Consider the following 17,675-nt stretch of genomic DNA (forward strand, 5'->3'; position numbering starts at 1 on the left):
CTCAAATTAGATGATCTATAAGTCTCCGACGAAAAGTTTAAATCCGAACAATATATTTGATCTCTTTTTGCTGTTCCGTTATTTCACCAAGTAATAATTTTGTTTGTTTGCTTTAATGCGATCTTTACTATAATTTTTTTGAGACTTTAGAATTTTTGTACTTCCATTATTTCTAACCTGCTCTGCATGTGTATCGCACCAACGTTTTTGAATTCTTTATGATGTTGTACTTTGTCATCTACTCTTTGTCGTTTATTTCCAGCCCTGAGCATGTTTAAATCTCATGGCACAAAGTCTCATCTCGCGGGACGTGAAAGTGTCTCATAGAGAAAGTCACATCTTATCTCTCTTCCAAAGATTTTTTTATTATAATGAAGAGATATATTGAATGGATTTTTAACCTGACACTGTTCATTTTTACTGGATTACTTATCTATTTATGGATGCATACACAGCACTTTTGGTTCACTCTTTGACTTTGCTTTAATAAAAGCACCATTTCTCTTACACACCTATCCCTTGCTATGTGAGTGTCCTTTTTTACCCGGCTTATCCTTGGTTACTTTATTGACAGTGGTGGGTTCAAGAGGCTCCCAAAGGTAAACTGCACCTTCACACTCCTGTAATAGATTAGTGCCCATTCTGGCACTACCTTCCTTTTATTGTTTCCTGTCTGTCTGCCTAAAAGATGTGGATGATTGGAGGACTGATTAGGCTTGTTTAATGATAAACTGTTAAAAATGATATGTCATCTTCATTAAATAAACTTATATTGCTAAAACACAACATACTTATTGTGTGCTTACATTATAAATTGTTTAGCTTAAAATAGGGCAGTTTGATTAAGGAAAAAAGTAATTAATTAATTGTAGCATTGTGCATCTGTTGTTACACAGTAAATATACAAGTATGCTCTTTTCATTATATCATGTTTGCAGATACTACAGTTTGCAGAAACCAGAATGCTACAATTTCAAAATGCAACAATGCAAACATTGTTTAGCTTTTTAATATGTCTCTTATATTTAACAGTCAGCCACTTAGTTACAGAGTCATTTGACAGGAGTGCAAGAGATCTTGGATCTGCGTAAGTGATGATGAACAGCATAATTAGAAGTGACATCATATTCTGTCGAAGCTTTGAAAGAAATTTGGAAGTGAGAGGAGGTGGAGACTTGTAATGATGTCGTTCTACTGCTTATAAACTCAGGGAATGGACAGATGTTCTCTTTATTCTGTACCCAGTCAGAAAGACTGTGATATAGGAAGCAGTGAAACTGTTTGGTTCTTTCTGCCTCTTTGTTTCCATATGGACTCAAGCATTTTCTAGACTGATAATTACAAGATGAGAATTCAGCTTATTTGCTTGGTGCTCCTTTTTGTGACCTATGATGGAGTACATTCAGGTAAGTCTTTTTATCTAACTGCATTAGCTTGAAGGCTACAATTCAAATGAGAGCACTGTGCCTGAGTTGTTAGAAGCAGCTTGGGCTGATTTAGGGACAGATCTGTGATCATGTTTAAATGTCTTAAAATACTGAAGTGATGTCTTTGCTGTATTGGATTCATTTAATTTAATGAATGAAATAGAATAATGTGTAATGAGTGTTTTCAATTTGTGTTTAACTGAAAAATATTATTCTTATTCTAAGGATGTAAGTTCTTTTTCCAACTATTTTTTTTTCTTCAGAATTGAACCAATTTTTATACTAAAAAAGACAATGTAATATAGTATCTTTCACTGTATACACTAAATTATTGTTATAATGTAACCCTACACAGTGTACACTAAATGAAGGTTTGCGGATATATTTGAATGTGCAGAACATATAGAGTAAACTGTATATGCATATTTGTTTTAGCAAGCTCACAAATTACTGTCTGTCTTGGGGATTTAATGAGCTAAAATGTTTTCACCACTTTCATTCCTTACTATTTTCTGTATAGTTTCATGCTATTACAGTAAATATACTTGTGAACTATTAATGAATGTCAGGATTCAGGTTTTAATTATATACTCTACATGTATAATGAAAAAAAGTTTATGTGAGGAGAAAAAGGGGAAATATTTTTTGGCCATCATATATGATACCAAATAATCATATTTAGGAATATCAGAGAAGTCAAATTTAAAAATACGGTAAAGCTCTATAAATGAAAATGTGTGGACAAAGAATAAATAGACATCTTGCATTAAGTTCAGAAACAAATTAGAATTGTGCTCTCGTTTTTTCAATGAACAGTATTGAAATGTTATCTATAGTATACTATTGTCATTTATATGAGCGTCTTTCTTAAGAACAAAGTAAAATTGTACTAAATTGGATTGATAGCAAGTCCCAATCTGAATTGTAAATACAGGTAATGCCATTTCCTTATACTTCTTTCTGTATACAGGAGATGTAGAGTATATAATTTACATATAGTTGTATTATATTCATATTTTTAATGTTGTTTGTTATATTTGTACATATATAGATAGCTATTAATATAGTATATATGAATGTGTTCAAGGTTGATTTTTTTAAATACAAATTATACTTATTTACTAATGTTAGCTAACCAGTATTAACTAACTAGTGTTAATCAATATTCTCTTTTGTGCTATTAAGCATATTACAATAGTATTTAGTCGTGCAATGTCATTTAGATATACTACTGCTTGTGACTTTTGTAGAAAGTAGCGATCAGAAGTCCATTTCATAGTCCTCTAGACCACACTGCTGTTGTTAGGTAACATGATGCTATGTCATGTCAGATGGCTGAGTGCGATGCTTCAGTTTATTTCTGCCCTGAACCATGTTTCATTTGAAGTTTTCGTCTGCATGAGGATGGTCACTCAGTGATCCAGTTTTTATTAATTCTATAGCGATGTTAGTGCGTATGTGTAAGTTAGTGTGCAATTTCTGTGAAATCCTAAGATTTGATTTCAGGTATATGCTAAAGTTTCACTAATATTGTTAGAAAATAGACATTTTCAATTCTGTATTGTACTAGACAGTAGTTTAATAATATCTATTTGTCCATCATGGAGCCTACCCCAGCAGCACTGGGTGTAAAACAAGTACCATCTCTGAACTGGATGTCGACCCTTGGGAAAAACAATTAATATGGTGTCTGTAAAGGACAACTTTATATTCAGTGAACTATGTAGATGATTATTTTTTTGGCACGTCATTCTCTAAAAATGCATATATTTCCTTTCCCTTTCAAAATTTTGATTTTTTTCTTATATCCCTAATGTAACCCCTTTGATTCACATCTTCATACATTTTTTGATTCTTGTAGACAAAGTATTGTTTGCTTTGCAAAGTGCTTTAAAGGCACTCATGATGAATGATGCTGTATGGCGCATTACAGGCTAATTGTAATTCAAATCAAGTCATTAAGGTTGATGTTATGGTTGTTTTTCTGCTCAGTGCTGCTGAGATGATCTCTGGCCCCCTGCAACTATATGAAGGAAAACGTGTTATACTGTAATTTTTCATCATTATAATCATAGTCAGTTCTTTTAGCCTCCTGTTTACCAAATCTCTCACCAGACATTCTCCTCTTCTTCTTCTACTATACTGAAAGTAAAATGATTATGATATGCTCAGGATAGAATGAAATTGCTACTGCTGCCTCACATTGCCGGCCCAAATGGTCTATGTCAACTTTCCAGCTATCCCTATATCTGCTTGTCAGTGGTTTCCACTCATATCTAAAAGACATGTGTTTAAACTCTTTCTAAAATTGGTGTGTATACATTAGTGCATCCTGTGATGGACTGATGTCCTGTTTAATTCCTAGATTCAGTCCCTCATCCTGTATAATCTGGTTTCAACTCCCTGCACTCTGAATTGGAGTAAATTGATTAAGAAATTCAATGTATAGATGGAGAATCATAACTCTTGGTTTCCACCACATTCCACTATTTTCACATTTCAGTCAAATGATAACATGATCTTTCTTCAATTAACAACTACGGTAAGTGTCTGCATCACACTATAGTCTCAATGATCTTCTTTTCAAGCTTGCTATTCATTCACTCAGTTTGCATATGCAATACTTTGGACAGAGCGATCCTAACCTTGATCACTTTCCGGGGCAAACTAATCCTTTAGCTAAATGAATATTAATGATAGGGAATGATGCTTTTTGAAAATGTTTTATGTACTTACTGCACCAATTAAAAGTTGAGAGTTAACATAATGCATGTGTGCCTTTCAGAAGGGGCTGGAGTGCCAATGAATGGACCAGTAGTTGAACTTGTGTGTGGAGATGCACGTGAGCAGTGCTCACTACAGGAACATACCATACATACTGCATAACATTTGGATACATAATATTAAATAGTTATTTGTCTCCTGGGATAACTGAGTTAGGGGACTCTTAGAATCCCACAATACTGGGGAAAACTACACAGAGAAGAGAGCAAGCATATCAACATTTCATTCTGAAAATATGTACATGCTAAAAACTGCCCTGCTATGTCCTGTATTATGAATTGACACAAGAGTTATTTAACAAGTTCCAAGTCTGTTTACTCTATATTTATGAGATAATAATATATTATGTAGAAAGTAAGAATTAAACAACTGTTTATCTGTATAGTGTTTATTTTGTTTAGGACAGCTAATAACAAAAATGAAACAAAAATCATATAATTTTGATTTGATATTAATAATGCGGAAGATAATTATTTATATGGCTGGCCTTTAAGAGAAATGTCACTAAGGATGTGATAGAATGTACAGATGTTAGGGAAAAGTAGACAGTTATGGATGACGGGGATTGAAACTTAAATGCAATTGTAAAAAGGCATCAGCATGGTTGCCATGCCCTCTATATGGTATACACTGGGTGTCTACTAACTGGGAGGAAAGCTTTTTTTTTCCACAGGAGACTAGAGAGTTAAAATTATATAACAGATGTCATTACAAGAATATTTCTAAATTTGGCAGGAGGTCAGAATCCCGGCAGGTTGATAGGTCAGGAGACATGAGATCAACTTTCCATTTTATGGGAAGTTCTCATGAGGACTCATGGTTCATTAAATCGAAGCAGACAGTTCTCTGTTGGAAGGAGTGAGCCAGTATTGCCTCTCTAAAACAGGAATCCAGAATTTACTTGAGACATTTGGACATTTTAAGGCTGCTGAATGCTTGGGGTCTAGGGACATCAGGAGCCTCAAGATACAGTTCTAACCTGGTTCCTCAAAAGTAGAAAAGGAGCTGGTTTCATCCATTAAATTGACCAAAAGTTATCTTATAGCAGTGGCTCCCAACCTTTTATATTCCTTTCACCCCTAGAAAATGCCTGATTTATGTTTCCTCCCCTTACAAAAGTAATACCATATTTGAAGATAAAGAAGTCAAATTTCTAATTTTTGAACCATAAATTGAACCACTTATAGTACAGTGAGTGAACAAATTGAACTCAAAAAAATAAGCATTCAACTCAGTGCATAAAATTGAATATAAATTGAACAATTTGCCTTTATAAATCTCAATAATTTTGTAAATGTGTCCATCATGAAGATTAGACACTTGATTGATGATCCGGGGGTTGAATTATCAAGCTTCAATCGCTGTGAGAAAACCACACAAGATCAATAATCAAGATTTTGGGGAATTAGAGACCTCCATGAAGCAACAGGCGCAGGTGCAACTTTAAGCAATGAAACACAGTTGGCGAGGTTTGTCCCCTGATAACACCTGCATTGCATTTCAAAAACAGATGGGCCATACAGTTAAAATTGCTGGGCAACTGCCAGGACTGCCAGCAGGAGAGATGAGCGGAGTGTAAGAAACAAATTCATCCAATTCAGTCCCCCTTGTACCCCTGGCAAAAATGTCAATAAAACTTCAAAATCAGTATTGTTTCACAATCAGGGCTTGCACCAAAACCAATATTACACCTTGTCCTTCTCTATGGATCATTACAACGTTCAAGTTCCATTCTCTTTACAAATGCTCCATCCATACACAATGCTTGACTTTTTCATGTTAGAGAACAGGAGCACTATAAATCACCTCCAAATGACGACACATTGCAAGACACCAATTTTGGCAAATTGCAACACAAACTTCCTTTTTGTCACAATTCCTGAAAAGTCATCTCACACTCACTAGGGGTATGGGCACCATAGGTTGGGACCCCCATCTTACAGCACAGAGACTTTAAATCTAGGGTCTTGAAGGTTTAAGTAGACAAACTTTGGATAACAAATATTGTGCTAGGGGGAACAGGCAACTCACTGTTATGCCAACAACACATTGTCAGGGTCCTATGCAAATAATGGAATCATTATGCAGAGTATGTAGTTGCGTGCTTTGCTTGTTGAGATTATGAGTATGCAGTTATTGCTCTGCAATAAAATAAAGGTGCAGTGTGTGTAAATGGCAGAGAATAGCAATGAACACAGTTTTAGGTTTTTCAGTGTGGCTCAGTTTTAGCATGTGCAAAGTTTTAGTTATTTGTGTCAGTGCACACTATTAGATAGATAGATAGATAGATAGATAGATAGATAGATAGATAGATAGATAGATAGATAGATAGATAGATAGATAGATATTTATTTCCCAAAATTCTTCATCCATTCTTGTTTGTTTGAAGGCATCAGTTGAAAATGCTACAGAGCAATATTAAAACAGAGAATGACACCATAAAAAATTTGAACTTGAAAATCTGCATCTAAATTTCTTCACTAAGGTTATATTGTGAGAACGGCAATTGTACTAGTCAGAATTAAGATTCAAATAAAGCATTGATCTAAAGTCTCACTAATTTGCTATTTAAACAGCAGATTTATCTAAAAGAATTGGGTTGGATGAAGATTGTTGGTAAAATGTAGCAGGAGACAGCTAGTAGACACTTTGAAGTATTTCCTTACCTATTATGATTTTGAAAAGCAGAAGGGAAGTAACATAAACAAGAGAAAGATAGAATTTATACTTTTTAGTTTACTTATACTTGCATCCTGGATTCCATCCTTATGCTTTTGCTTGTTTCCATCAACTGGAAGAATTCTGTTGGTGTGAGTCACTAGGGGGCGTACCACCACCCTAACCCAGACACAGACAGGCAGGAGACAGGTTTTGCCATACTCCACACGTTAATTTACAGTTTTACCTACACAACGCAACACACCAACACCTTTCAGTCCCTTCTTGCCAGTCCTTCTCCCTCCACTCCTCTTCAAGCTTTGTCCTCTCCTTCCGGCTCTGGCCACTTATGGGGTGAGGCGGCTGTTATTTATAAGGGACATGGATGAACTCCAGGTGCCTAACAAGCTTCTTCCGGCCACACTTCTTGGTGTGGCGGAAGCATGACCAAATAAGGCCCTGGAAAGGTCCATGCGCCCCCTGGCAGTGGCCACAGGTTCCAACAGGGTTGAACCTCCATGCTCATAACCCGTGGCTCCACTGAAAACTAAGGGGGCTGCCCTCTATTCCGACAATCCTCTTTTTGGGCGTCCTGGCCGGGCAAGAGCCCCAGCCTTCCACCACATTGGATTTAACACTGCTGATACCATCATGAATTTTGGGAAAAAAAGGGCTCCTGAGTCTTATGTGCTTTTCTGTTCATTGGAATAAATTGCTTTATCACATCCTTCCATTAACTGATGAAGAGAGATGTGACCAACACTAAACTACAATTTTAACCCAATACTTTAACTGTAACCTTGACACTAATGAATATACGACTAGACTTTAAAGTACAAGCACATTCCATCTTTGGAATTAGTAGGTGATCCTGTATGTAAACAACTGTGGTGCACTCCTGGGTAAAGGCGTCTACCAGGTTAAAATTAATAATTGTGTTTATTGCCTCAAGCATTGGTACATAGTGTCACTTGCTGTGAAACCTTAGAACCTGTTATGTTATAATTTGATTTAATGATTTTTATTTTTATTACCTATATACAAAGTTAACCATTTGTTTAATTCAAGTCACATTTCCAAGTAATCACATTTCCAAGTAATTGGCCTTTTTGAACTTTAGTAGTTAAACTGTAGTTAAATTCAATGTGCATGATAAGGCAGCTGGCTATTAAATAAAAACAACAACAACAACAACAACATTTATTTATATAGCACATTTTCATACAAACAGGAGCTCAAAGTGCTTTACATATTAAAGAATAGAAAAATGAAAGACACAATTATAAAACAAAATAAATCAACATTAATTAACATCGAATAAGAGTAAGGTTCAATGGCCAGGGGGGACAGAAAAAAAAAAACTCCAGACGGCTGGAGAAAAATAAAATCTGTAGGGATTCCAGACCATGAGACCGCCCAGTCCCCTCTGGGCATTCTACCTAACATAAATGAAACAGTCCTCTTTGGATTCAGGGGTCTCACGGAAGGGCTTGATGATGATGATGGTCACGTAGAGTTCTGCCTTTTAATCCGTCCATCATTGTTGGAGCATCATGAAGCTTTAAAGTAGGTAGTGGTGGCGCAGGCCACCACCACAAAGAAACCGGAAAAAGAAACAGAAAAAGAGAGTAGGGGTCAGTACCGATTTTAGAGCCACCATGAATAGTTGAGGAAATTGAACATATAGAGTATCAGGATTAAGTTAAATTAAGATTAAAATGAAGTTATAAAAAGGCCATGTTAAAGTAATGTGTTTTCAGCAGTGTTTTAAAGTGCTCTACTGTATCAGCCTGGCGAATTCCTATTGGCAGGCTATTCCAGATTTTAGGTGCATAGCAGCAGAAGGCCGCCTCACCACTTCTTTTAAGTTTTGTTCTTGGAATTCTAAGGAGACACTCATTTGAGGATCTGAGGTTACGATTTGGAATATAAGGTGTCAGACATTCCGATATATAAGATGAGGCGAGATTATTTAAGGCTTTATAAACCATAAGCAGAATTTTAAAGTCAATTCTGAATGACACAGGTAACCAGTGTAGTGACATTAAAACTGGAGAAATGTGTTTGGATTTTCTTTTCCTAGTTAGGATTCTAGCAGCTGCATTCTGCACTAGTTGCAAACGATTTATATCTTTTTTGGGTAGTCCTGAGAGGAGTGCATTACAGTAATCTAGTCGACTGAAAACAAATGCATGAACTAATTTCTCAGCATCTTTCAGTGATATAAGCGGTCTAACTTTACTTATGTTTCTTAAGTGAAAAAATGCTGTCCTAATGATCTGATTAATATGTGATTTAAAATTCAGATTACAGTCAACAATCATCCCTAAGCTTTTTACCTCCGTCTTGACTTTTAATCCTAATGTATCCAGTTTATTTCTAATAGCCTCATTGTATCCATTATTGCTGATCACTAAGATTTCAGTTTTCTCTTTATTTAACTTGAGAAAATTACTATTCATCCATTCTGAGATACTAGTCAGATATTGTGTTAGTGAATCAATAGAATCAGGGTCATCAGGAGCTATTGATAAGTACAGCTGTTTGTCATCAGCATAGCTGTGGTAGCTCACGTTGTGCCCTGAGATAATCTGACCTAACGGAAGCATGTAACACTTTAACACTATCACTATTTTCTTGAATCTCATAGCCTGATATTTAACTGTTAACATGAATTTGTGCTAAATGAATTACAGCACCACCCACAATTTGGCTCCATGTCCCAGTGAGCCCTGACTTTGTGCATCTAAGTTCTGCTGTTCTTCAGCTAGCCGATTATGAGATACTTAGAAGTTGCTTAAAATTGTGACAATTCTACCCTCTTTTGCCACATCAGTTGACAGCAGTTATTCTTCTTCTTTATTCGGCTAGCTAAACCTTCCTCTTTTCCTTTGACCTGGCAGCTCTATCCTTAACATCCTTTTCCCAATATACTCAGCATCTCTCCTCTGCACATAACCAATCCAACATAATCTCGCCTCTAATAATAATACATTTTATTTATATATAGCGCCTTTCCCATGCTCAAGGCATTTCACAGAGTCTTAGAAAAAAACAGCAGGGTATATGTAACATTGGAGACAAATGTTTTCCTGAATAGAATAATGAAACAGATGACAAAGAATTAAATAGAATAAAGGACAATAAACCCAAGTACAATACTAAATTCAATATTAAAAGAAAAACCTAACAAATAACCTAATTTATGATGTAACAGACACACAAATTATCCTGAGCACCTGGACAGTGAGGTAAACTGAAAGAAAGGGCAGAATGTTAAGTTAAAAACCTTCCTAAATAGATGAGTTTTAAATTGTTTTTAAAAGAATGAATGGAGTCAGCTGATCTAATTAATTTTGGGATGTCATTCCAAAGTCTGGGTGCTATGGATCTGAAGGTCTTGTCACCCATAGAGTGCAGGTTAGTGTGAGGCACAACAAGATTACCAGAATCAGAGGGCTTTAGTAGGCGCAGGAGCATAGTGATTTAGAAGGTCACTGATGTAGTCCCGTGCAAGGTCATTTAAAGCTTTGTAGTTTATTAATAGAATATTATATTCATTCCTGTAAGACACAGGGAGCCAGTGAAGGCAAAGCAGGATGAGTGTGATGTGCTCACTGTTGTTGGTTGAGTAAGGGCTCTTGCAGCAGAGTTTTGAATCAGCTGAAGCTGTGATAGAAGATTAGAAGGGGCACCTGCCAGCAGCAAGTTACAATAATCAATGCAGGATGTGATAAAAGCATGGACAAGTTTCTTAGCACTGGAAAAGGAAAGGAATGAGTGAACACAGGATATGTTCCAGAGGTGAAAGTAAGAAAGTTTTTTAATGTGGTTTATGTGGGTGGAATAAGAAAGGGAGGAATCAAAAATGACACCAAGAGTCCTTGCATCAGAAGAAGGTCTGATGATCAAGACTGAGAAGTAGCTCATTTTCTTAAGTAGCGCTTTAGTGCCAATTTGCAGGAGTTCAGTTTTGTTGCAATTTAATTTTAAAGAGTTCTGCGCCATCCAGGTTTTAATTTCACCGAGGCAATTTGTGAGCTACTGAAATAGAGTTGAGTATCGTCTGCATAAAAATGATAACCCAGTCCATAGCTACGAATAATATGGCCAAGGGGAAGCATATGAATACAGAAGAGAAGAAGGTCGAGGACAGAGCCCTGAGGAACTCCTTGTGTGACTGGCGGGTGAGCTGGATCTGCTTTTGCCAAGACTAACAAACTCTTGCCTATCAGTCAGATAGGACTTGAACCACTGGAGGGCAGTGCCAGAGATATCCAGCATCTCTGACTTTGTCGCCCAACCGTCCAACTTGAGCTGACCCTCTAATGTACTCATTTCTAATCCTATCCATCCTCATCACACCCAGTGCAAATCTTTGCCTTTCAGTAATCTGTAGTACTTGATTTTCTTTGTGTGTCCAACAGCCTTAAACATGTTGCTGTTCCATGGCACCTACTCTGCATATGAGTACATAACAATACTATTACTTAGTAAAACATCTATGGTTTATATCAGTCCTTAAGCTTGCCACTTTTATTCTGCAACATGCATGTATATCTTTCTTAGGCCAATGATTTCCTCATTTGAGGTCTATGATTATTATGTATTGATGCTAAAGTTCCAAGAACATATATCATATAGCTCTTGTTTAAAGCAATTGATCTTTATAAATTGCATTGTACTTTTCTTGTGTAAATACATACAATGCTTTCTTTTATATATGGAGCTTCTTTGGTAGTTAGCTTTGCAAATGGGTCTGCCTCCCTGTCATTTTCTGTCTGACTTCATTGGCAGTCCCAGTCTCAGTGAGACATTATGTAGGCGTATTGCACTTGGTATAAAGGAGCCCCTGTAGTGTTTCTTGACACACTTCTGCTGAATTATTCGTTGGCTGAAAGTCCTTAGTGTTAGTGTGTCAGAGAGAAGATGTGCAGTTTTGTTCATAATGGCACTCAGTTTTGTTTTAATTCTCTCCTTTGCTGCTACTGTCCAGAGTTTATCTTATAATGGAGCTTGCCCTTTTAATCATCTTGTTGATTAATTTCATTTCATTTGACAGAGGCAGGCAGCTTACCATAATTTCTACGGTGTTGTATGTGGTTTTTATTCATCGACAGAAGAGACTTCTTATCTGGGAGGAATACTCTAATTAGGAATGGATTTGACTTTTTCTAATTTGAATCAGTCAGTTTTAAAATGACAAAGAGCAAAAAAAAAATGAAGCAGAAGTACATTTTTCTATTATAAAAGAAAATCTTCAGACAAGACTATTGGCAAGAAATTTTTTGAAGTCCCGCAAGATGACACTATTTCCAAGAGATTTTTTCAAGTCCCGCCCTCCTCTCGACCATTTTCAACCATGCCTACAGTCCTCTCACGTCTCATTTGTGTGAATGCTTTTGTCAGACACAGTTCCTGCGCTCTCAACTCTTATAAATTTTTACGTTTTCCTCACTTTAACTTCTCAATAAAAGAAGACTTATTATGTCCAAACCTTATTGAAGAATTTCATCCTGAAGGGTTATTAACAGAAGAAATGAGTACACAGGCAATCCTAGCACCGTGAAATGATTAAGTCAAATGAATTAACACGAAAACCGTCGATGGGTTACACAGCAGATTGGTTAAATGCATATCAATAGAATATGCTGAAACAGTTGGTGGTGATGGTGCAAAAGATAAAAACATCTACTTACAATATACTGTAGAATATTTACAGCTGTTTACACTGTCCGGTCTTCCACCGGCCGAATTACTGTTGAAAGAAGGATGTATCGTAATGTTATTCTGTAATTTATGTCTGAGAGTTGGGCTATACAATAGGACAAGATTAGTTGTATTCAAAATTGGTGGAACAATTTCCAGTTAGACTAGCTTTTGCTATGACAGGTAACAAATCACAGGGACAAACCTTTGAAAATGTTAGTTTATTTATTAGAGAGAAAGAAATGATATTCACTCATGGGCAGTTATACATTGCATTGTCACAATGTAAGTCCAAAAACGGAATCAAAATTCAATGAAATATTGAAGAAAAGTTAAAAAAATTGTTTTTACTGAAGTTTTACAGTAAAAGTGCAAGTTTAAAAAGTATTTGCGTGTTGATTTCAAAGCCAAACAAAAACATATTACGCAATGAATACCTTTAATGCAACATGAAACATGATTTTCTTTCAATTTATTACGTTTTACTATTTTTTACTAAGGTTAATTACTCACTGTAATGTAAAATAGTTAGTTCTATTATGCATATGTAACAATTCCCATGAAAATAGCAATCTGTTTAAATTGTACATCCACTTCCCCAAATGCGAGTGGCAGATCCGTGAAGTGGCTAGTATGTAGCCCCCTAGTCAACTTAAATATAATATGCGTTTAATTACAGTAATATGTCATATGCAATCAAAAAAATTACAAAATCCACTGGTTATAATGAAGCATTTGCAAGAAGTTCATACAGTATATACTGTTTTTTGTATATTTAAAGTTGCCAAATTTTTATACAAACTGTTTTGGTTAAGAATAACATTTTCTATAATTATACTTTTGAAACATTACTGCATTGTTGACATATTGAAGAAAATTGTGAAAATAATCATAGTGCAAAGTGCAACAAGAAAATCTATCATGACTGAAAAGTTTAGGATATTATGTATTCCATTAAATTGATCCATTCTTTGTCTATCTTTCTATGCAGTATATATACATACTGTATCTCCTTCTTCTTCCTCTTCATCTTTTCTCAGCTCTATGTAGGGTCAATGTGCTTGATCAATCTTCTCCTTACAGCTCAGTCCTGCACATCTTCACCAGTCAGGCTATACTGTATATATTCCATGTATACAGAAATATGTAAAAACAATGCCAAAAATGTGCATGCGTATATAAATATGTACAAAGTATATATGTATAGAATCTGTTGAAAGACATCCACGTTCTTGAAGGCCTGCCACAAGCAGAACACCTGAGAATGTTGAATGTGTACGGGCTGCAATCAACAAAGATTAGTGACTTGACAGTGCGAGTCTGTCTCAAACATCAGGTGACTCAGGCCCGCTACAGCCTAGATTTGGCACCCAGCGACTTCTGGCTTTTCCCAAAACTAAAATCACCATTGAAAGGGAAGAGATTTCAGTCTGTCAATGAGATTCAGGAAACTACAACGAGGCAGCTGATGGCGATTCCAACAAAGGATTATACAGAGTGTTTTGAATAGTGAAGAGACATTGAGAGAACTAAGTGCGGTCCAAAGGTGTCTACATTGAAGGGGACTGAGGCGTCATTGTCCTATGTAAAATGTTTCTTGTATCTTCTTCAATAAATGTATCTCTTTTCCAAATTACATGGCTGGATACTTTCTGGACAGATCTTGCATATATATATATATATATATATATATGTATATATGTATAAAAGCAAATGTCTGTGATACGATTTGCATATACATTGCTAGAAATCCACAAAGGGAGAAAAAAAATGAATCACATATCTCAAACTAGTCTTTTATTCCTGAGCTTTCATCACCTACTACCTATTGCCATCATTAGAGGAGACTGTTATGACATACAGGAATCGAAGGCAATATATACAGTAGCAAATGGGGTGGATAAGTGGATGAAAGAGGGGTGGATTAGTAAGGTGGGGTTCAGAGGGTGTTGGTCTTAAAGTATTTTTCATTATTTGGATGTTCTGCCTTTTAAGCCTGCATATGCTGGTTTCATGTCCAAATGTCTGTTAATAGCATTTTCATTCGATAGTCATGATCCAGCCAGCTCTCTAGCACTCTTAGTATTTGCCCTAAATCTTACTTGCACCATGTCCAAATTAAACACGTGCCCAGTTGAATTGGTATTTGAGTATATCAGAGACTGTGGGATCTTCCTTCTGACAACATTGCAATGTTCTTGTGACCTTTGTCCCACATATACAGTTGGGCACACATTGTATGGTATACTGTATACTGTATTTCATGTTTCTGATCCAGATTTCTTGTATTTGGCATTAAAAGAACTGCAACAGAGTGTTTCGTGGTTTATGTGTTATTTTAATGCCTGATCTGGAGAGGATGCACACAATAGTTATCACGGTGATAAGGAAGACTACCAGGTAGAATAGGCGATCAGGTTGGTGCCAACTGTTTGCTGAGATCTGTCTTCTTTTTATTCATTGTTTGATTGTTGTCGTGGAGTAGCTGTTTGATGTAAATAGATGGAAAAGATAACGTCTTTCATTCTTTTTGGAATCCTCTGTATTACAATGGGAGTATATCCTTTTGAACAATGTCTTAACATAACTCTGTTTATGTGATAAGGGGTGATTGCTACCAAAGTGTAATATTTTGTCAGTGATATAATCAAAGGAGACAGTGAGAGTGTTGATGCACATGTAGGCAAACCCTGTATAATTGAAATAGATTTCATCAAAAATAAAGTGTGTGAAAACACAAAACAGAGTCTTCTCAGAATGGAATCCTATGCAGACTGTCCAAGATGGTGGCGGTTCTTCCAGTCATATGGTAGCCAAGCAAGAAGAGGTGGGTCCAGGTGGGTGGACACCAGAAGTAACATTGTTGGAGGGAGTTGTCAGTCTCGTGGTCTGCAGGGGGAGATAAAGAGAAAGCGTTATCACATAGCACCATTCCCTGGACTGGTGGAGAAATACCATCACCTGATATATATTGTGAATGGAAGGACGGAACACTTATTGATTTTTACAAAGTGTCACGTGGGTCACCCATTTTGTTCGAGTTGTAAACAAAGTAAAAGGAGTTTGATGACGCTGCAATAAACGTAAATTGCATCTATGGTTATTGCTATTATTGCTTTCTTCAAAAAGTCTGGAGAACTCCATCCTTCTAAGATGTTCAAATCCAAATGAGAAGCCGATATTCGGGGCATGTCCCTTCTTTACCAGTTCCATCGGAAGGGGAGTGGTCAAATGTCTTCTGGGGGCATCTTCAGTGGACTGAAGAAGAAGCAAAGAGAGACAAGCCTATTAGCAGCAGTGCATCTACTCTTCACAGTGGGATGATGAGTCTTTGAGTTGTCCTAAAGATGTGCATGCATGACACCATATACTGTGCGCATATGTATCTGATATATATACATATATACATAACATGTTTCCAACATACTCAGCCTGTACTTCTTTAGGGTTAGCTGCAAACTGTCAAGCACCGCCTGGATACGGATGAGATGAGATTCCCAGTAATTACTGAAAATGACAACATCGTCAAGATAGGTAACCATGAACGTGGAATGGTAACACAGGATCTGGTCCATCATCTGCTGAAAGGTCAATGGTGGGCCATGGAGACCAAAAAGGAGATCGGTAAATTTAAATAGCCTGTTGAGAGTGGCAAACGTGGTCTTCTCACAGCTGGACTCCTCCAAGGGTACTTGCCAATAGCCCTTCGTGAAGTCTAGGGTGGAAATATATGAGGCCTGCCCAAGCTTCTCCAGCAGCTCATCTATACACGACTTCGATGATGCATCAAACTTTTAAATCTTATTTAAATGCCTAAAATCAATACAGAACCAGAGGTAATCTCGATCACTAACAGCAGTTCTATTTTCTGAGTGTCAGTTAAATCCTCACCTATAGTGATTTCCGTTTGAGGGACCACTTCGGATGTGACCATGACCTCACACGGTTCATGCCACTTCTTTAGCAGGTTAATAAGCAAAACCTGTACAGGCTTCTGCCGCCCCGGAATCCTAACTTTAAAATACACAGCGGATATGCACTCTTCAATGGCTGCCGGACCCAACCACTCAGCCCAGAATTTATGCAGATCCGACAGAATCAACACCAATATCCGATCCCCCTTCTTAAACTCACAAAGTTTACTTTTCTTGTCGTAATCACGTTTCACATTCATGCTGAAGATGTTCCACAGCAACAGTCCACAACTTGGTCGGCAAACCTGCCCCCTCGAGGTGTCCGACGAGTCCCTGTCCACTCTTCTCGAAAAATGTCTAACATACCACACGGTCGGCAGCCAAAGAGTAGCTTGAAAGGGCTCTGCCCCGTAGATGCCCGTAGAGATTCCCTAACAGAAAACAGTAGGAAGGGCACTACTATATCCCATGAGGTCGACTCTTTGAATCCCATGTGCGACTCTTTGAATCATTTTATTAAATCGTTCAGTCAGGCCCTTGGTCTGTGGATGATACACCATGGAGTGTAACTGCTTAATTGCAAAGCTTTCGCATAGCTGCTTCATGATGCAAGACATAAAGGGTGTGCCCTGATCAGTCAAAATCTCGTGAGGGATACCAATATGTGTGACACTTGTGGGAAGAGGGCATTCCAATTTCCTATTAAGAGTGGCCAGGGTGATATGGCAGTCCAAACCTTAAAGTTCTTCTCTTTAAATTTCAGGAGGAGTAATATATTCTCATATGTTTTAATGTCCCCATGGACGCAGCAGATGTTCACTTTGTCTGTGGTCTTATAAGGGGTCTGCCGGAGCAAGTCACAGCAGACTACACAGAGGTTGATACCAGAGTCCAACAGTGCCGAGAATTCCCATCCGGTCAGCGTAATAGAGACCTTAATATTGTCGTCCTTTAAAATCTTGGGGGAAACTTGCAAGCCGCATACCTGGGCCAGACTGATTGTTTGCGCAGGTAGGAGGTAGCACTCCCAAGCCAGATGTTCCGGGTTGATCACAGTGAAAGCAGCTGCTTTCAGTCCGCATTATGGTGTTCCCACTATGGCCTGGAAGTCTGTACTAGCTGGATCATAAATCAGGGTCAAGCTTGGGTAGCCACCCACTAGTCTAAGGGTCAGATCCGGCAG

The 17,675-nt window shown here is 37.2% G+C and overlaps 1 protein-coding gene across 1 annotated transcript in view; it reads left to right on the forward strand.

Moving 5' to 3' along the window:
• The first annotated feature begins 1,250 nt into the window (after positions 1-1,250).
• nts (neurotensin) overlaps positions 1,251-17,675 on the forward strand; it is an 80,007-nt gene continuing 63,582 nt past the window's right edge. The window contains exon 1 of the mRNA XM_039761772.1: positions 1,251-1,406. Within this exon, the coding sequence (XP_039617706.1) occupies positions 1,346-1,406 (61 nt within the window). The 5' untranslated portion in view covers positions 1,251-1,345. The remainder of the gene's footprint in view (positions 1,407-17,675) is intronic.

This window comes from Polypterus senegalus, chromosome 8 (genome assembly GCF_016835505.1).
Source record: "Polypterus senegalus isolate Bchr_013 chromosome 8, ASM1683550v1, whole genome shotgun sequence".
NCBI lineage: Eukaryota > Metazoa > Chordata > Cladistia > Polypteriformes > Polypteridae > Polypterus > Polypterus senegalus.